The sequence below is a fragment of the Centrocercus urophasianus genome, unplaced genomic scaffold, assembly GCF_019232065.1.
Source record: "Centrocercus urophasianus isolate 14NV4802_14NV808 unplaced genomic scaffold, USGS_Curo_1.0 seq_15, whole genome shotgun sequence".
Classification (NCBI taxonomy): domain Eukaryota; kingdom Metazoa; phylum Chordata; class Aves; order Galliformes; family Phasianidae; genus Centrocercus; species Centrocercus urophasianus.
In genome coordinates this window covers 740,924-762,553 of record NW_024884697.1, presented here as the reverse complement: position 1 = coordinate 762,553, position 21,630 = coordinate 740,924, and the positions used below count along the sequence as shown (strand labels likewise).

General features: G+C 43.3%; 1 protein-coding gene across 2 annotated transcripts in view; it reads left to right on the top strand.

The window, feature by feature from the left end:
- EXOC4 (exocyst complex component 4) overlaps nt 1-21,630 on the top strand; it is a 397,972-nt gene that overhangs the window by 176,158 nt on the left and 200,184 nt on the right. The window contains exon 10 of one of the 2 annotated variants that reach the window (XM_042815485.1): nt 15,513-15,609. In XM_042815485.1, coding sequence (XP_042671419.1) covers nt 15,513-15,609 — 97 coding nt within the window. Of the gene's footprint in view, nt 1-15,512; nt 15,610-21,630 lie in introns of those variants that run through there. The other variant, XM_042815486.1, reaches the window with a different exon arrangement.

The window sequence follows — 21,630 nt, the reverse complement described above, 5'->3', positions numbered from 1 at the left end:
GTCTGACTCAGGGGTAATTGTTGACAGGCCTTGTAGCCTCAGTGGCAAAGGTGGTCATCAGAGGCTGATGATTTCCAGCCTTAGATCTTCTAGACTCTTCTGCTCAAACATGGCTGAGTTTTGTGTGTGAGTAAATGGGGGAAATCTTCACTCCATCAGCTGACTGGTGGCAGGAGGCACGCTGTCACTTACCCTGCCTCACCCATTGATTTTCTCTGCTCTTGGACAGCTGAGTCAAACATCAGCCTTACCTAAAAATCCCATTATTAAATGGTTGGATATTAGGAAGAACTTCTTCTCATAGAGAATGTTTAGGCATTGGTCAGGTTGCCCAGGGAAGCGGTGGAGTCAGCATCCCTAGTGGCATTCAAGAAAAGTAGAGATGTGGTTCTTAGGGACATGATTTAGTGGGCAGTATTGGTGGTAGGTAGATGGTTGGACTGGGTGATCTCAGAGTTCTTTTCCAACATTAATGATCCTGTGATTCTTTGAAAAGGGTGGAAGTTCCTCCTTGTAGAGCAGGCAATTTTTGGCTGATGTCAGTGCATTGATTTACATCAAAAGCCATGGGTTGGGGTGTGGAGTGTTGCTGCAATGGCCCAGCAGTGTTCTGTTGGACACTTGGGCTCACCATCAGCTTTTGGAGTGCAGAACCCACAGAGGACCCATGCTTGCCCATTCCCTGGCCATTCTTTCTCTGCGCCCTGCAGCACAGCACCTTGCTGTAGGAGTGTAATGTAGATCTTGAAATTCTGGGGGAGGTGGGAAACCTTTTAGCTCTGCAGTTTCTCCTGTGTTGTGGGACCCTTTATATTACCGAGCGTCACTCGGAATAACACAGCTCCCTTCCTGTGTTGGAGCTTGGCTGCTTTCCTCACTCGTAAGTAGCCCTTGTAGGGGAAAAACAGGGGGGAAAGTGCTGTCTGAGCAGTTCCCCATCAGGTGAGGATTCTTCTGCCTCTGATTTTTCTTGATGAACAGTAGTTTTCAAAGTAAGTTTTGTGGCTGTTTGAAGCAGAAAGGTTAGGACCACAGCAGAGGGGGACCTCTGAACTCAGTACTCCTTTACTCCTTTCAGATGCAGAACGTCTTATATCTATTTTTAAAGAGAGAAAGTTGGATTTCCAGACTGCAGTTACAGATGATAGAACACATCTTGGAAATACTGTTGTCCAGGCTTCTCAGAGTTGCTGCAAGAAGCAGCTTCCACTCTTAGGGAGTGTACATCTTGACATGGGAATAACTTGGGTTTGTGCCCATTCCTTTCCCACCTTGATGCCAAATTGCAGCCACTAGACTTGGCTTGGCTCTCAGTGGGTCAGGATGCTATCAGTACAGGAAAGGCTGTTGTTGCTGAGGAAGGTCTTTTAAAATAAGTAAATGATTGCTGCTTGAATGGCTTTTTTAAATGTGTACCTTCTATGATTTTCTTACTGCTACTGCACAACAGCAGCAACAAATAAAAATGGTAATTTAGAGAGCTCTTAATGGAGTTCTGTAAATCAGAGCAAATATGAGTTCTCTGGTCAAAATTTAGGAGAAATCTTAAGTGTCATGTCTTCAGAAAGGTACAGAAACATACAGCAAAGGCTGGTCATTCTCCTTTCCAGAGTTTCCTATATTAGATATGGTGTGATCCTGACACACTGACTCCTATGAAATTGTTTTTTATTAAAGTCACTGGGTTGTTTCTTGTGCTAGCAGTGGCTTTGATTAAGCACTATATTAGGGTCATATCCTAGAATAACAGCATTTCTAAATCCCAGGCTGCATTTGAGAGAATTGTGATTAAAGTTCCAGCTGTTTTCCTGCGATTCTTAATGTGTGCTTGGGTTCAGTTAGCTCCTTTTTGTTGGTGCTGGAGTTCAATTTGAGCCCCTTGCAATTTCATGCCGATATCAGTGACGGTCTCCAGAGGGAAGCGATTTTGCATTAAAATGCAAGAAGTAAAAGCTATAGCAAAATTAACACAGAGGTCTACAATTTCCAGTGCAACTTAATAGCCACAGTGTTGGTTGTTTTCTAAAACCTAATTCATCTTTGATTGAATTTCAGGCAAAACAAAGCAGGCAGGATAAGGAGGTGGGGAAGCCCATCTAAAAGAGATTATGGATGAACAGGTTGAAAAATGCTGCCTGACAGGTCATACTCTGAGCAATCTGATAATCCCTGCTGGAGCTGGAAGTTGTTTGGTGCGTTTTGTGCACTGGCATGGACAATCCATTTCAGTGCACTTGGGGAAAAGCCATGTTATTAGTGGGGATCATTCCGCATATTGCTGGAAAATGAATTAATTCACACTAGTGTATGCACAGATGAGGAATAAGGCTATTTTATTGTTGTAAATACATAGAGGCAGAACAGTGTTGGATAATTAAGTGGGATATGTTCTGCCTTGTCTCCACGTACAAGATTTGTAACATTTTCAAGACTTCTCAAAAGATTGGTAAAATTATATTTATTAAAATAATAAATAATAATAATAATAAATGGAAAACAAGTCCATGACAGCTATATTGGAAAGCATTTTGGAAGACAAATCAGCTGCATATGGTTGATCAGTCACAAAAATAGTAGCGGTTGGAAGGCAGTTCAGCAGATTATCCAGTCCAGCTCCCCCTGTACAGCAGGTTTCCTCTAACAGTCTGGGTAGAACTTCTTTTGCCCTGCTGTCCACTCTCTTTTGAGTACACAGCAGTGGGGAGCGTCTCCGTGTGTGGCATGTTCTCCACTACCTGGTATGCCTTCTCCACGCAGCCGCTGTAGCTGCTCTGGAGGATCTTGATCTGCCCTATCTGCTGGATTGGTGTGAGCTGCTTTCAGCTCTTGGGGCCGCTGTACTTCTGCTGCCATGGTGTGCTTGCTGCAGCTCAGATGCATCCTAACGGTCAGGAAAATGTGAGCAGATTGTCCCATGTTCTGTCTCCAGCTCACTGGTCTGACTGCTGAGCACTGGCAGCTGGGAACTGTGTGATGGCCCCGATGCTTTAAGGCTGGTGGGGCTGGACCTGCTCTCCTCTGGTTTCTGGAGGCTGTGGGATGGTTGCAGGCCCTTCTGGCTGGCAGTGCTGGGCCCAGCAAATTCCAAGATGGTGCTGGAGGCTGTAGGGGGAGGCAGGAAGGTCAGCAGGATGAAGCTGTAGCCCCGGGTAGGGACAGGCTGTCATCCCTCCTAGGGCAGACAGACTCTGGCAAAGCTGCCCTGAGCACTGATTGCCTCTTACCGGTACGCAGGCCAGCACAGCTGTCGCACTCCCACGTGGCTGTGGTGTCATTCAAGTGGGAGCACTGTCGGTGGGTGCCCTCAGCTGGAGCTGCACAGGAGCAGCTGCCAGGGCCTGGGGAAGCAAAGGGGTTGTGGCCGTGAGGACGAAGTGAGCCAAGCCAGGGAGTGCCCGGCACAGCACATCTCTGGTGCTCAGTCCTTGATCCCCCAGTCTGTGCTGAAGCTGAGATCCCCTGCAGAGCCTCAGAGAGCTGCTGTGGTAACTCACCCCCTTATATTTGCCTGTCATCTGCCTCTAGGGTAGGCATCACAATGCTGGTGTCTTTGGAGGAGTAATGTGTATGCGCTGTAGTTGTCCTATGATAGTCTTCTACAAGAGAAGGGAGGGAAAGTGGTGAGGCCCCAGCATCAGAGCCAAGGTTATCCCATCTCATCCACCCCAATGCCATTTTTAGTTTCTCCATGAAGCTCAAGTGTGTGCTCGTGAGACAGTAAAGGGTCAGGCCTGCCGAGATACTCCCTGGGCAGGCCCAGCGCTTGTACCTTCTCATCTGCATGGTTTGGCAGAAGGACACCAACCTGTCTGAGATTTGGATCCCCATGTTGGACGTTTCAGTGCAGAATATTGTGTTGTCTCTGCAACTGGGGCGCTGGAAGCACGTATTGCCAGCATTCCATGCTTGTTTCTGCAGGAGAAGCACAAGCAGGGTGAGCACGAGCAGTGCTTGGTGCTGCTGAGCACCAAGCATGCCTGCAGGATGAGAGGAGGGTTCCTACCTGGATGCAGCCCCAGTGGAACCCAGCATGTGTGCACGCTGGACGCACCAGGGTGTGGTAGGACAAGCTATCCCCCATGATCTCCTGGCAGACGACGCAGGTTGTGTCTTCTGCTGAAGCTGTCACTGCGGTCTGTTGAGTGCAGTACTCCCAACAGAAGGACCTGTGAGGATGGTGGAGGAGCAGGAAGGAACCCCAGGCCCTGTCTCTGTCTCTGGCATGCTGGTGGGAGTTGACACTGTGGGTTCCTCCCTGGTTTGGCTGCTGCTGACAGCCCTTATCTGTGTTCCCTGCAGTACTGGGTGATGCATTCCCCATCTGCAGCGCAGGGCAGATGGAAGCTGCGTGTGCAGCCGCTCTCTGTGCATGTGATGGCAGACCTCTTCTCACAGTCATAGACACCTCCCACCAGTCCAGGCTGCTCAAAGCCCCATCAGGCCTGGCCTTGAATGCTTCCATGGCAGGGGCATCTACAAACTCAGTCAGCCTGTTCCAGTGCGTCACAATTGAGAATTTGTTTTTAGTATCTACCTCTTCCAGTTTAAAGCTGATTCCCTTTGTCCTTTTACTACATGTCCTTGAAAGAAGACCCTCTGCAGCTTTCCTGTAGGTTCCCTTTCAGGTACTGGAAGGCTGTCATTAGGTCTTCTCGGAGCCTTCTTTTATCCAGGCTGATGGCTCCCAGCTGACTCAGCCTGTCCTCACAGGAGGTGGCGTTCCAGCCCTCTCATCATCTTCATTGCCTTCTTCTGGCCGTGCTTCAACAGCTCTGTGTCCTCCTTGTTTTGGCAGCTCCAGAACTGGATACAGTAGTTTAGGTGAGGTCCTGTGAGAACAGAGTAGAGGGGCAGAATCACCTCCCCCAACCTTTTTTCCCCACTCCTCTTGACGCAACCCAGGATACAGTCAGCCTTTTGGGCTGCGTGCACATTATACCAACTCGCATTGAATCTTTCATCAGCTTCCATTCACAGAATCTCAGAATCGTGGGGGTTGGAAGGGACCTCCAGAGATTATGGAGTCCAACCCCCTGCCAAAGCAGGTTCTCTACAGCAGGTCACACAGGTCGGCATCCAGGCAGGTCTTGAACATCTCCAGAGAAGGAGACTCCACCACCTCCCTGCACAGCCTGTTCCAGTGCTCCGTCACCCTCACCGTAAAGGAGTTTTTGCGCACGTTTGTGTGCAACTTCTTATGCTGCAGTTTCTGTCCGTTTCCCCTTCTCCTGTCTCCACACACTGCTGGAAAGAGTCCAGCCTCACCACTCTGCCCCCCACATCTTAGATATTTATAGACCTGGATCAGGTCCCCTCTCAGTGTTCTTTTCTCAAGGCTGAACAGACCCAGTTCACTCAGTCTTTCTCCATAGGAGAGGTGCTCCAGGCCCTTCACCATCTTCGTGGCCCTCCGCTGGACTCTTCCCAAGAGATCCCTGTGTTTTTTGTACTGGGGAGCCCAGAACTGAATGCAGTACTCCAGATGAGGCCTTACCAGGGCAGAGTAGAGGGGGAGGATCACCTCCCTCGACCTGCTGGCCACACTCTTTTTAATGCATCCCAGAATGCCATTGGTCTTTTTGGCCACGAGGGCACACTGCTGGCTCATGGCCAACCTGTCGTCCACCAGGACACCCAGGTCCCTCTGTGCAGAGCTCCTCTCCAGCAGGTCATTCCCCAGCCTGTATTGGTGCATGCAATTATTCCTCCCTAGATGCAAGACTCTACAAATTCTTGTGGAGTTAAACCTCATTTGTTAAACCTCATCTGGTTTCTTACTGCCCAGCTCTCTGGCCTGTCCAGGTCTCGCTGAATGGCAGCACAGCCTTCAGGCGTGTCAGCCAATCCTCCCAACTTCGTATCATCAGCAAACTTGCTGAGGGTGGCCACTATCCCCTCATCAAGGTTATTGATGAAGATGTTGAACAAGACTGGACCCAGCACCGTCTCCTGAGGAGCACTGCTGGTTACAGGTCTCCAACTGAACTCTGCATTGCCAGTGACAACCCTCTGTGCTCTGCCAGTCAGCCAGTTCTCAACCCGCCTCACCATCCACTCATCTATCCCACACTTCCTCAGCTTTGTTGTAAAGATGTCGTGGGAGAGAGTATCAAACGCCTTGCTGAAATCAGGGTAGACTACATCTACCGCTCTCCCCCCATCCACCCAGCCAGAGACAACATCATAGAAGGCTACCAGGTTGGTCAAGCATGACCTCCCGCTGGTGAACCCATGCTGACTACTCCTGATAACCTCCTTTTCTTCTAGTTGTCTGAAGATGGCACTCCCATATCCTTCTTTTCCAGGCCCTCCTTCCTAAGCCATTAACTTCTCTGAGCTTTTTTTTTTTTTTTTTTTCTGTTTCTGTTAAAAAATAAACCTGTTTCTCTATATATTTGCGTTCCTATAGTTCTTTTAGGTTGTAGAATGTTTTACGCTCTTTTTTATTTCATTATTTCTTGTAAGAGGCCTATAAGTAGGGCTGGTAAGTCTTTTCCATCTCAGGAGGAGATGAGTTGAGATGCAGCAGTCTGCAGTATTGCACAATGAATTCCATTTTTGCCAGCTGCATCTCTTAGAACTCCCATTGTCTACTACTGCCATGGGTTTTTCAGTTGGAAAAAAGTTGAAATGTGGGTGGTGTTGGCATTAAACTGTTTATTGGAATATAAAACTGTAAATGACTGTATGTCAAGACATGTCTTTGTCTTATTTCACTTGCTTTCTGCTTGCTTGCTCTTTTTTTTTTTCTTCTGACATTAAAACTGTAAGAAAACATGTCAGGAGAATTAAAAAAATGCACATCTGAGGCGATTTCCAATACAGGAGTTAAAATAAAGAAATCTTTCAGAAGGAAGTAGTTCAAAAGTGTGCATAGCGTGTAAGTAATCACAGTTCATTAGCTCTAGCATGCTTACTGGCTTTGAATTGGGGCTTGTGCTGCAGCCATGCTTTGGAAGAGCTTATATCTGCATGCAGTAGTTTTAGGGAAAGCAACCAAATAGTAAATATGTAAGCTGACAAATACATTAATCAAAGTGGCTGCTGCTGTGTTCCTTGGCTTGGGAAGGAAAGAAAAGGAGAAAGAAAGGTTTGCGTTTTAAACAAATTCAGTACCCGAAAGAAGACTTCACGTATGTGGCTGACACACTGATCAAATGATAAAGTAGAGTCAAATTGTACCTCAACCTTTTGTACGGCCTGTGAAACTGAAGACATGCAGCAGTTTTTCAAGGCAGATGGAGTGTGAGCAACTAATAAATCAGGTTTTGAAACATTAAAGAACAACTTATTTAAATGCATATGGTGTTGGATCTCAGACAAGGGAGTATAGGGGAGAGTAAAAGGATTGGGCATGGGAACATCAGCAGAACAATATGTCTGTGCATCAGCTATGTGACTGCATCCAAATCAGCTTCTTGTACTGAAGCCTGGTACGTAGCAATGAAGGGTGATGGCATTTAGTCAAAGGCAAGCAAAGCCGTTGTGTCAGGGAGAGGTTTAGGCAGTGACTGGAACAGCTGGTGCAGTCACAAACTACTGGCAGTCCATTTGGTCAGTTGAGTTCATTTTCTGTTAAATGGAAAGCTTGAATTCAAAAACAGGAAATGAAACCTTTGCTATTCTGTCCACAGCATTTTTCAAAATAACTTTATCAAAAGAATGCTGGAGTCACTAGGTCTGTTCCATTCCTGGGTCACTGAAACCTGGAAACATGATCATGGTCATAAAGGCCATCGGTCCCATGACTTGAATTTAGAACTGCTCTTGATCCTGCTTGGATTTCTGCAGAACTCTAGTGAAAGCTTGTTAGTTTGGAAGCTGCTCTGCAGCCTCATCAGAGAGCATCACCCCATGCTCTGCTTCTGGGAGAACTGTTGAGATCTTTTTCAGTTAAGGGAATAGTACAGAAATGAAATGTGGTGTACTTCATAACCTTAAAGGTCAGTTTCCTGTTTTATTTTGTTTTTTTTTTTTCCCCTTTACATTTCTTTCTTTTTAATTCTCAGCTCGCCTTTCTGTCAAAGAAGAGAAATATTGGCAGGCTAACTGACCAGATGTAAGCATGTGGTCTGTGTGATTTGGGGTGGATGTGCACTGGTGCTGGTATCTCCTGCACAGTGTTATTGCTGGTCACAAGTGATGTACAGACTGGGAGCTGGGAGCTCCTTTCCTACCACTGCAGAGTCCTTGCCCAAGGACTGACTACAAGTGTTTTTCAAGTAGCTAGCCACCTAATTTCCATTGATTTTTGGATCTCTTCTAGTGCCATTGCCATCATCTTGCGGATCTCTGTCGGTTTGGGTAGAAGGTGCCTTCATGTTTATAAACATGAGTTCCCTACACTTGATGGCCTAGTCTAGAAATCCCCAGCTGCCATGATTAGAAAAGAATATGTAATTAAGCAAACATAATACAGTCTTTTCTTTGTTTTCTTCAGTTGCTTCTACCCTCAAACTGATATTGGCTGAAGGTTACTCTTGTCAATTTTGATAATACATAGAAATATTTTTTTCCAGGTTCATTTCACCTCCCTCCCTCCTCTTGCAAGAGGGAATAGGAACCCCATGTGTGGTGACTGTGGGCAGGTACTTTGCTGTCAGCAGCAGTAGTTAGAATCATAGAATCATTAAGGTAGGAAGATCAGTAAGGTCATCTAGTCCAACCATCAACCCATTCCCACCACTAAACCATGTCACCCAGTGCCAACCTACCCTAGTTGTGTAGTGCTGTCTCCATAGCAATTTGTGATGAAGAGCACAGGGAGGACATAAATAGGAGTAGGCAGAGCAGCCTGCTTAAAATAATCCACCAGGTGCCACTGCAAATGAAACCTCTCATTTTTTTCTCTGCCATCTTAGATTGGTTGGCATTTGAAGGACTCTCCAGAAGAATTTTGTGTCAGTTACTTATAAACGACCTTTATTGTATTATTTGTAATGTTGAGTTTCAGCTCCAGATGCACTACTGGCCCCATAACTGCTGGTTCACGGTAGTCCAACAAGGAGGGAAGAGAACATGGCTCAGAAACAGAAAGCATTAACCTCACACTGACCTACACTAATGGAGAATTGTTGTGTTTCAAGGATGTCTGTCAAACAGAATTTTAAATAAAAGTATAAGGCTTCAAATATTGTGTTTGCTCAAAGGGAAGGGTCTTTGGATTTGGAAGTTTCCTGATTATTTTCTGTAGGGCTGGCATCAAAGCACAGAGGCAACTGGGCACTTTTGGGCCTACTAGTAGGTGCTGAATATTTTTTCCTTTGAATAGTTCTTGGCTTTGAGGAGAACTTGCCTAAATTCCATCATACTGCTTACAGGATTGCTGGTCTAGGTGCTTGAAGCACTCCCAAATGCTAGTTTAGGGACGCTGGATTCTTCAGTGGAAGGATGAGAAGTTGGGTCTGGAGAGCAGACCTGATCCTGCACCTTTCCTTCTCCCTGTAGGAAAGTTACATGTCTTGTTTCTTAATATGCAGTGCAGCAGGCTCTCCAAAAACAAGTATCCTAAAGTAGTTTGGAAAAGGACCTGAATGCAGGTAGGTTTGATGACTCAAGGCATGTGAAAGAACTGTGGAGAAGATAATGGGGACTGTTTCTTTATATAAAGAACTTGAAGATAAATACCAATCCATTGACTCACCGCTGTGAATCAGCGTAGAGAAAACAGAACTTGGTGCTCATGTGTGGCTTTTTAAGGAGGTGTAGTTGGGAGACAATTGAGCCCTAATGTACAGAAATGAAAAAGCAAGAGACGTGGTTTATATAACCTCATACGTATTGTTCCACAATAGCGCAGATCAATTGTTCTTTTGAGCTCTGTTTTCTAATAACCTGCTTTGCTGTCTTCAGGCTTTCTTTCCTTTGATGCTAAATGAACGTTTTTATTTCCATACCCTGAAGATGATATGCAGGTAATAGCTATTCTGTTGATCTCCCAGTAATCAAGAACTTTTGGGAAGGACCGTAACACCCAATCCTTTTCTCTTATCAAAATTTGCTCTGATGCTTAGGATGGAGGAGGTGGCATTGATTAGCAAGCTGTGTTGATTGCTTGATTGTTGTGGCTTCAAAGCCTGTTTTTTTGATTCTTTTTATGGCTGCATAGATTAACGTGAAGTGGCTTGCTAAGAAAGGCACTTTGATCACAGAGAGGTGCAGAAGAATTGTTCACTACGTGCCTGGGACTTGTTTAGCTGAAAAGTTTGCAGTCGTAGAGTAGTAAATGAAGTTGTCCTGTGCCAGTGCAATGGAAGGGGAAGAAGTAACTGGGAAAGATCTGACTGCATTTGCTGACAGCACTCAGGGTTTTTGAGTGGCTGTAGTTTCCATTGAATCTTGGTTGATATTTACTGGATGTTTCAGGAAGGAAATTACTTATTCACTAAATGCAGTGAAAATCTTTGTTGCTGATAGGATTTAAAGTGCATTTTAAGTGTTTTAACACAGATGGTGGTGAGGCACTGGAACAGGTTGCCCAAGGAGGTTGTGGATGCCCCTGGATCCCTGCAGGCATTCAAGGCCAGGCTGGATGTGGCTCTGGGCAGCCTGGTCTGGTGGTTGGTGACCCTGCACATAGCAGGGGGTTGAAACCAGATGATCATTGTGGTCCTTTTCAACTCAGGTCATTCTGTGGTTCTGTGATCCTATGATTCTTTGTATTGGGGCTGAGGGTGAAATGTGTTAAGACACCTCCAAAATGGTTTGATAAGGTGTTACGGTGCTCTGCAGTGATGTAGAATATAGAAAATATATGAAATCTCACCTTCTGAAAGTATGCTTATGAGAGGCAAACAGAGCTTTCCATTGCTTTTGTTTTTGTTTTTTCATTGTTTGCTGTTATTGTTTTATAAATTGATAATATTTTCTTCTTTTATTTTTTTTTTTATTTTAATGTGATAATAGGGAAGTTAACCTGACAGATGTGGAAATTACAGGATGTCTGTGTAATTCTGACCCCTCTCCCTGTCCCATCATATGACAGTCCATGGTTATAGGAGGTAACCATCTCTGTGTTAATTTCATCAATTGCAAGGTTGTGGGTCAGTGCAAGGAAACTCCATGCAGTATGTTCCAGGGCTTTATCTTTAAATGAGGAGACATAATTTGTGTGATGTGCTGCATCTAAGTTAATGTCGTCATTGCTGCTTCGGTGTACAAAATAGATACAGAAATACTAAAGAAGCTTAATGCATTTATAAAGCACAAATTGAGATGCTTTCTGAGGAACCCTGCTAATCCTTTCCGTTGTTACCATGTGTTTTCAGTATGTTTTCTGAAAAGACTGGACTGGGTAAGTGCACACATACTTCAGACGGTGGTAGACAGCTTTGAGTAACTTAATGGCAAAAGGAATTGACCAGGCAAAAGACTGGTTAATTAAAAATAAATAGATAGATAGATAGATAGATAGATAGATAGATAGGTAAGTGAATAAATCTTAATGCTGAAGACTGGTTTCAGTGTTTGTGTTGACTTAATGGATCAGCAAAGCATGATCTTCCTGGAAAATTCTATGGATTTCTCAGTGTTGTCACAAATTTGCAGTGCATTTTATTGACTTCCTTTGGTGCTCATTAATAAAAATGCCTTCCTTCTTCACCCTTTTTTGCTGGATAGAACAGAATGCTGGTTGTTGTCTCTCCTGTCAGTCTTGAGAAGGATCCTTGCATTTCTCTCTGATGAGAGCACTTGCCATCCTCACTTTGAGATCTCCAGTGTGCACAGGTGGCATTGTCCCTCAGAGGTACCATGGCCGGTGTTTCTCCCAGTAAAATACAAACAGAATGGAGAACTGGACACAACGTTTGTGTTTGATCGGACTTTATGTGCATGCAGGGATTCTAGCTTTCTTGGTAATCTTACATTTTTTTCCTGCTGAAGCACGAAGCTTTTGGCTCCATTTCAGAAACGTTCAACTGTGTTCCTAATGGACCAATCTGACTCCCACTCACAGTGACATTCAGGTGGGCACACTTCATTGCTAGCACAGCATGAGGATGCCATTAACTGTATGACAAATTTTGCTTCACCTCCAAGTTTTTCTTCTTTTTTTTTTTTTTGCTCTTATAATTTATTACCAGGCAGATGAAATCAGCAAGCTGGTGCTCTTAACAAAGAACAGCTACAACAGTAGTACTTTGTGACAGCTGTGAAACATTTAGGTTTTGTTCTAGAGCCTGTGACACATGGCTGTTATAATTTCTTGCCTCAAACTAAAGAAAAACCCTGCAGTCCAAATGAAGGAGTTGTGTAATGTGGTGTTGCTGAAGCAGTGATGTATGCTCAGTCCCAATGGTTGTTGGAGGGCTGTGTGCATCGTGATGTTGTACATCAGTGAGCATGGATGGTTAGTCCTGTAGTCAGTGCTTACACTGAGCTGTCATGACGTAAAGTTGGGCACTTACAGCTTAAAATCTTCAGTGCTTACTGAGAAGTGGGCTTTGCAGCTCCTTTTCCTTCATGCAGGGGAAAGTTTTCTTCCCTTGTAGTCTGCTCATGGGGATATGGCATTTATGTGGGACAGCCCAGCAATACTCTGTTTGCTTACTTAGCTTATATTTAATCCATGTACCGTGCAAACTGCCTGTCTGATAATCATCTTGGTAAGGAACCGAAGAAGGGGTGTTTTTCCCCACTTTCATCATTTCCTACATGTTTTTCACTGGAACAGGTTGCTCAGAGAAGCTGTGGATGCCCCTTTCTTGGAGCCATTCAAGGCCAGCTGAGCAGACTGATCTGATGGTTGGCAGCCCTTCCCATGGCGGAGGGACTGGAACTAGAAGATCTTTAAGGTCCTCTTCAACCTAAGCTATCTGATTATGATTCTCTGCAGCCAACTGATACAGAGCCATTGATTTCTTCTCAGGTTGGATGAATGGCAGTTCACTCCATGCAAGAAATAGAGCAAACCAGTAAGGATGGAAAGATATTAAGAGTGTGTTTCTATGAAAGTACGTCTTAGGTCTGCAGCTCAGGAGTTGGTCTGGGACATGACCTGCACCAATGGGGCTGTGCTCATGTTGGGCTGCATAGGTGTAGTGAAGGATCCTTAGGGTTGCAACAGCAGCATCGAGAGATGTAAGGCTGCTGATGTTAGAAAGAACTCTTGCAGTGCTCTGTTGTTGGTATTTACAGGGTATCACTGGGGATAAGATTTGCATCTCAGTGGTTGGATGTAAAATATTTTACTGCAAACAGAATTTATTCTCCATGTGGCATATGGAACATTCATTATTATTAACTGAAAGCTGAGAGCGGAGAAGGTAAAAAAGCAAATTTTTCTGTCAGTGCTGGTGTTCTGTTCTTCTCAAATCTTACCTAATGTGACCAAATAGATGAGACATATGGCTTTATTCCTTGCTATGGAGTTCATCCCAGTCAATAATATTGATTAGCACAAGGTGACTTGGTGTAACAAGAATAACACCCCTTCCTTAATTTGAGCCTGGATTTCTCGCTTCCTGCCTCAGTAGTTCACGCTTGGATGAATTCCTCAATATGTCAGCTTAGGCACAGATCTTCCCACCCCTGGAATCGCAGAGTCTGACGTTAATAGGGGAAATGGGTAATTTTATTTTCCTACAACTTGTGCCTAACTTTTTTTTTCAATGTTGAGTGCCTGAACTTTTCTTTTTTCTTTTTTTTTTTTTTTGGAGCTTTCTCTAATTGCAGTCAGTGAAGTGTTACAGACTGCTGTTCCTTTGTATTTCATGAATCCTTATGTTGATGTGGAGAGCATCAGGAAGGACCGTGTCCCTGCTGCAGTGTTTGTATGGGGAGTTTTAGGTTGGATATTAGGAAGAAAATCTCAGAAAGAGTGGTGAGGTATTGGAACAGGCTTCCCAGGGAAGTGGTGGAGTCACCATCCCTGAAGGTGTTCAATGGAAGGGTAGATGTGGCACTGAGGGGTGTTGATTTAGTGTGCATAGTGATGATGGGTTGATGGTTGGACTGGATGATCTTACTGGTCTTCCCAACCTTAATGATTCTGTGATTCATCTATAACCAACCCCCAAATCCAAACACATTCATGATCTTGTAACAAGATAGAACAGCATCCAAAATGCATCGGGTGGTATCTGTATAGGTAAATTTCCCATGGTGTAGTTAATAAGAACAGGGAGCTTCTTTGCTTTGCTTTTATTTCTCTTGTTGACCTCAGCCGGTTGATTCGTCTTGTTTCCTGTTTTCCTTGCCCAATCCACAGGGAGTTTAATATCTTCACCCTCACTGGGGCACAGAAACAACACCTTTGAGTTTGCATCTGCACTGTGAGTTCTTGTACAGAACAATCCTGACCTGGAGGGACCGCTGTAGGGTGTGAAAGAATTGGTGTCAGTGACCGGCTCAGTCCTTGGGCATTGCTGTGAAGTTGCTAACAGGAGAGCCAATTAAATCAGCTCATTAAGGTGTTTTTTTTGTTGTTGTTGTCGTTTTTGTTTGTTTGTTTGTATTATTTTTTATAGATTGTTTGCAGGTAATGGCCTAAAGCACATAAACTTCTCTTTGAAAAGAGAATTGGAGGCACTTAGTAGTTGGTTTTGTTCCTCCTCCTCTGACACTTTCCAATTTGAAGACATTCTTCTTCTCATTTTAAGGCAGAAGGATGTCAGGGTCAAAAAATTCAATAATCTGTTGGTGTTGTTATGATTTCAAGTACTTTGTCATTTTCCTGCCTGTAAAGTTATCATAATAATGTGATTAGGTTCTGTATTTAATTATTATTCAGTCATTAAAGGAGAGTTCACATGCAACATAAAAATGGCTTAATGACATTTGGGATAGTGACTTTGCCCAAGTCCAAAAACAGAGTTGATAGGGTTATTTGTCAGATGATATAGGCAAGAAGATTGTCTGAGCTTTGTGATGAGAGAGTTTGACCAAAGCTCAGGGGCATTATATGATGAATTTCTGCTAATTTCAGAATCATGTAATTTTTTTTTATGCTAATGTGAGAGGCATCTGCCCTGTTCTTTTAAAGTGTGTTCTTCTGTAAGAGTAAGGAGTGGTCTTTGTTGCACTCAGGAAATGTAAGAGTTCTAGGAGATGTAGGCTAAGTATTTGTCTTCCTCCTTTTTCCTATTTCAATATCCTGATTTAATGTATCTCGCTGTTAGGAGCTGCTGGTGGAAGTGGCTTTGCTTCAGCTGCAGTGACATGGAGATGGGTGCTTCATGCCACTTGAAACCCCGCAGTCTGTGCTCAATGTGTATAAATTACTCTCTGAGCTTATCTTACTTCCCAAAAGCATACCAAGCTCAATATATCTGTTTTTCCCATAGACAAGAGCCTGTTTGTATGCAACTTTTGTTTGGGCAATGGAGACTTCTGCTGGGAAATTACAAAGCTCAATGTAGGAAATGGACTCTCAAGAGCCCCAAATGGACTCTTGAGACTAGTGTGAAGTGTAATGACACTTACAGACAAAGCTAAATCTCTAATTATCAGTTACTATCTGAAAATCAAGGGATGTTCAGATTCTGTCGAACAACTTCTGTATTGTTTTCCAGGAGGACCAGATGATAATTTAATCGAAGGTGGAGGATCCAAGTTTGTCTGCAAACCGGGAGCCAGAAACATCACCATCATCTTTCACCCACTCCTCAGGTAAGTGAAGCTTTCCACGTAGTTCTGCTATGAAAATAATTAGGATAAGTAGAATTAACCCGTTTTATTTATGGGCATGTTGTGACTTCTGAGATAACACGCCCCAGCAACGTGTGTGTATTTGTGGCTTGTGGTGAAGTTTTTGTGCACACATGTAAAAAGCAAACACCAGTTTGGGTGTGTTGCCAATGCTTGTTTCATCATTGTCAAGATTAACTAACACTTCAGGTGGAAATGCTTGCCTAGGTGACCCCTTTCCATTGAACAGTGTCATTTATTATTGACCCAAGCTGGGAAGTTTTTAGTTTCAGCCTGTCACAAATTGTTTATCTCTCGCTATTATGCTTAAAAAGTCAGAAGGATACTTTATGAACTGCAAGGTAAGTTCGTTCCTTGATAAACAAGTGTGCTCTATGGACTGAAAATTAAATGTGTGATGTAAAGAGCTGTGCCAGTTGCTAAGATCATAGAAATTCAGAGCTTATCAAGGATGGCTGGGACTTCAAACAAGTCTGTAATAAGTCTCCTCTCACCAAGTCATTCACTTCTGATGCTTTAATTTTGCTCTTTTTAACTTTGCAATTTAACAGTAACAATTTCTTACTTTTGCCAGAGTTAAATAATACTGAATTTTTCTCAGTTGATGTCAGTCTTTCACCTCTGCTTGTTCCTTGCATGTCACACACATCCTTCCCTATTCACTGCTTGCACCTTCAAAGTGCATTTCCCTCCTTTGCTGTTTGTATTACCCACTGTCATGATTCACTTAAGCAACAGGGCATTCTTCAGCACTAAAGCCAAGCAATAATAAAATAGTAATAAAGATAAAAAAGTGGAATCTGATCCTGAGAGCAAGAGTATTCTGAATGTCATCTTGGTAGCTGAGAACTTAGCGGTTGTTACTTCTTGGGATGTAAAAATGTGGGGGGAAAGTACATTAATCCCTCCAAATGCATGTTTCTGATCTCATGACATCAGATATTGGAGTAATCTTTAGAACAGCACCAGTTTTGAGGACATATTACAGTTTGTTGGCTGTTTCAGATCTTTCCTTTACAGAAGGAAATCAGTGTGCTCTCTATTTATTGCAAGATGCCTATAATGATAATTTCATAAGCACGTTTTATATCAACACCAATCTCTTTTAAATTGAAGGAAACGTGCTAAAAATTACTTTACTGGAACATAATGTTTATTTTTCAGCTATTTTGTTGTGAGAAAAGGAGTGGTTGATGGGATGAGCTGTTCAAGACAGCCACTAGGACACAGACTTCATTCTCTTCATTTCTAACAAATTTGCAATCTTCTTTCAAGCACAGAGTGGGGTGGGAATTCTTTTTATTGATGAGTTGTTCCACATTGATTTAGAAACCGGTTAAATACTTTCTTTCCATTTCTCTCCCTGCTTCATTTCTTTTTCTGTTTTGGTTTGGGTTTTTTTGCCATACAAGTCGAACACGAGTGCTTTAAAAAACACTTCTCACAAACACTTCACCTTCGATACCAGCTTGCAAGATATGCAGCAGAATTAATGTGCTTCATAAAAAATAGTTACATCAACATTAAGTTATCTGCCTGCAATATATTTTTTTTTCACCAACCATCTGCAACATCTTAGCTTCTTGAGTGGAGTATCAAGAACGGAATGAAGCGAAAGATAACGCTCCGTGACCCAGCTTACCTTTTTCTCACTGTTGAATGGGGTGAGTTTGGGTTCAGGTCAACAATGTAGAAACTTTACAAATGTGATTTTACTTGCCTTAATCATCAACAGAATAAATATTTTACAGGTGTCCTTACAGTCTTAGTTTTAACTTGTGATCTGCAACTTTGGCAGCGTATTTGGAATGAGCGTAGCACTGGATTTCTTTCTTTCATAATTCCTTTTGTGGAATTCTCTTCCTTTCTTGTCCAGAGAGATTGTGGATACTTTGTCCTGAAGGTATTGAAGGCCAGGCTGGACGTGGCTCTGGGCAGCCTGGTCTAATGGTTGATGACTCTGCCTGTGGCAGAGGGACTGAAACTGGATGATCTTTGAGGTCCTTTTCAACCCAGGCCATTCTTTGTGATTCTGATGGGAGTCAAAGCAGTGACTAATCCTACCAGCAAACTGGCTTTTACTCATTGCTTCCTGTTAAAATTGTCTGTAAGGTGCTGCTTGTCACTTGGAAATGCTGAGTATGGAGGGATTTGCAAAAATATTGACATGTGCAATTATTTCTGTCCATTGCTTGTTGGTTAAATCTTTGTCACCCTTTTCTTGATGTTATCATGTTAAGTGTCAAGGTCTCCAGGAGGTAATTGCTGCAGAGGTGTGAAGTTCTCACTTGTTTTATTTTCCATTTGCTTTCAAGACTTCTTACGGCTACTCTCAATCGGCTTCCATCAGTGTCATAGGCATGAAATGAATCTGTTTTGAATTCAGAAAGATCAATATTTTATTTCAAAGTCTTTTTTCTTATTTCTGTCGAGTTCACATAAGTATGTTGGCAGAGAAGTTTTAACACCATACAACCTAGCTGATTTTGTTTGGAGCTCAAGGGCTTCTAGTGTTGGAAAGGGTCCAGAGGAGGGCCACTAAGATGACTGTAGGGCTGGAGCACCTCCCCTGTGAAGACAGCCTGAGGGAGCTGGGCTTGTTCAGCCTGGAGAAGAGAAGGCTGCTGGGTGACCTCATTGTAGCCTTCCAGTATCTAAAGAGAGCCAACTCTTTGGAAGGGTAGATAATAGAAGGACAAGGAGAACTTTGAAGTTGAGGGAGGGAAGATTTAAAGGGGAAGTTCTTCACAGAGAGAGTGGTGAGGTGCTGGAACAGGCTGCCCAGAGAGGCTGTGGATGCCCCATCCATCCCTTGAGGTGTTCAAGACCAGACTGGATGGGGCTCTGAGCAGTGTAATTCTGCACAGTGCAGTAAGTTTGGATGGAGAGTTGTAACCAAAGCATTCATATTCATCCATTTGAATTCATCATTTTTGTACTACTAATATGAAAAGGTGTCATTTTCTGTTGCATCAGAGTTGCACAGTCACAGAGTTTTTTTTTTATTATAATAGCCTTTTTTGGATCCTTTTTTGTTTGCAAGATGAAACTGAGCTTGGCTTCAGACCTTTCGGAAGAATGCAGGAGTCAGCAGGCACTCCAAGGGCTGTACGTTGCCCCCATGTCTCCAGTAACGGAACTTCTTTCAGAGAAACTCTTACAGCCACGGAGAGTCGAAGGGCAAATACACACAAGTGGGTTTCAAAGTCTGCCTTTCCCTGAATCCAGTTAGAGCAGTGAGCCAGCACTGGGAAATGAGTTGTCACGCAGGTTGGGATGTGTGTCCCTTATTTCCACTAGGACAACTGAGGCTCACTAAGCCCCAGATTAATTACCAGGATTTAATGACACCACCACACACATAATAGATGAATAGTGAGTTTTTGCAAGACAAGTGGGTATTCCAGCACGGATGATTCCTGGGAATAGATTTTACTAACTACATATGAAAACTAATTGCCTTTATAAATTGAAGAGAAGCGCACATCTGATTTTCCTTAATTACATGTTGCGGGAGGTGTCAAAGTATAAAAGTTACCCAGGAAGTCCAGTTGCTTTTTTCATCCTTCATTGCTAACCAGCATCTGCTTGGATCGTGGCAGCATTGGCATTACTGGTATGTGGATGAACGTCTCCCGTTGGAGGATGGATGCACGTGGGACCAAGGCTGAAGCCCTGACGTTGTGGAATATGGAACAGCCTGAGCGATGTCTGTTGTAACATTTGTCTGGTGGAGGGTTTTTTTCCCGTTGTTTATTTGTTTCAGCTGGCGTTTGAAAGGCACTTGGCTCTTCAGGGTAATAATCATTTTACATATGCTTTATAGAGTATGTTTATTACCAGACAATTGAAGAACAGATGTCTGCAGTCTTGAGGCTTAAGGGGGAGGGGCTGGAGATGGAGGAGATGATGGCGTTTTGAATCATGAAAGCACTGCTGGTGCTCATGCAGTTGAACATTGTTTGGATGTTGGGTATTAAAGCCACGAGGGGATCCGTTTATTAATACCAGCCACACTTCATTAAGATCAAGCAGCAATTAAAATGATTGTAGGACAGCAGAGAAAGCTCAGTGTTCATTGATTCGGAAGAAGCAATCACTTCTGAGCAAAACTGTATCCTTGTAAAGAAGTGCTCTGGAAGGGCTGAACTGAGCAGTACAGCAGTGCGTTCTTTACCAAGTGGGAGCAACTGCACCGTGCCAGCAGTGTTCTGCCTTTGGTTTCCAAGCCTGGACAATGAGAAAGTGAGAAACAAAATGTTGATTTATTTGCAAACCAAAACAAAAGGAAAAGAGCAAGAGGGGTGTACAACCAATTGGACTCCTGCTGGTGGTGTTTGAGATGCTTAATGCTGAGGTGTGTGGGCGCACCTAAGCAGTGCAGGGTTTGTTGGTTCCTGGTGGTTTGGACTGCTCAGAGGTAGGGCAAATAGAACAGTATGCAAGCAGATCTAACAATTCATGGATTCAGTCTAACAATTGCATGGATTTCCTCATTTCAGTTTCCCCATTATTTAAAGCAGCGGCTTTTCAACTGGTAGCATATTAGGATGAGGTTTTTTTTAATTCTTTCATTTGTGCTAATGGTGAGAAGAGTGATTGCTCTTCTAATAAGTAAAATGAATGCTGCAGGGAGTAGTGATGGAGAAGAGTAATTTTCTTTTGCTGCTTGTTGATACCAGTCTGCTCCTCGCCAGCTGGTGGCAATCTGCTTGCCAGTGTGGAAGGTCACATTTCAGACTCCACTGATAACCTGTCCTTGGGTGGGAGGTGCTCAGTGTATAGAATATATACCCAGCTACATGTATGTTAGCAGTGATGTTGTAGCTTTCCATACTTCAGAAATAATTGTGTCAAGCTACTGTTTAATTCAGGATATGTCAAAATCGAAGGTGCCATGTTTAGAATGTAAGTTCTCTGCTTTCACAGTGTTGGGAGGAGGTGGCAAAGTCACCATCAGTTCCTATGGGGCATATGAATCCTTTGGTCTTTGTGAGCATCAGATGCTGTTGTGGTTGAGCGGTGTTCATATCTGCATACCTGTAATTGAAATGAATCTGTGCATATAATTGAGAACAGAGGTATGTCATTCATAATCCCTTTTGTTACTGTCACATTTTTACAGCTGTAGTAACAGACAACTCGTGTGCTTTTAAAATCTGCTGTAATACCTCCTAGTGGTATGCTATAAAATTAATGCCTGATACTGTGCAGAATGTGTTCTTTTGTAAGCAGAAGGAGTGTGTGAATTGGATTAGCTCATTCGTTGCTTGAAGTATGTTGGGAGTGTGTTAAATAGCACCAGGGTTGGTAAGAAAAATGCGTGGCATTTTATCAGCCTGAGAGTAATATATTGTTATTGAAGTAGGTGGAAAATAATCTTAGGGCACAGATAATGGTAAATAATGAGAGCTGATGTTTTTAGCGCTTTGAAATCAAACCCAGAGTACTCAATTTTCGAGAAATCAATAGTGACTCAAGCTAGAAGATGAAACTTATAATACCAACTCATTAAAGTCTGTATTTCCAAAAGAATAATGTTCAGAGAAGGAACAATCAGATGTAAATTGGTTACGTACACATTATTCGCAAACTTTTAGTGCCAGTGGCCTCTTCAAAATGAAACTGTCCAGATGTCATGAATACAATTTTTCTTAAGTCTTAGAGTCGAAAATACCCCTTATCTTCAAAGAGATGGGAAAATATCACACAGCTCATCTGAGTCTTGTTTCTGCAAGAGAGGCAGGGTCCTCCTGCTGAGGCAGGGAGACAGTGCTCTGCAATGCAACAAGGCAGATGAGATTCAGATCAGTAGATCTCAACTGCTGCTTCTCATTCTGGTTGGGCTTGATGATCTTAGAAGGGGTCCAGGGGAGGGCTGCTAAGATGGTCAGAGGGCTGGAGCACCTCTCCTGTGAAGAAAGGTTGAGGGAACTGGCTTTGTTTAGCTTGGAGAAGAGAAGGCTCCAGGGAGACCTCATT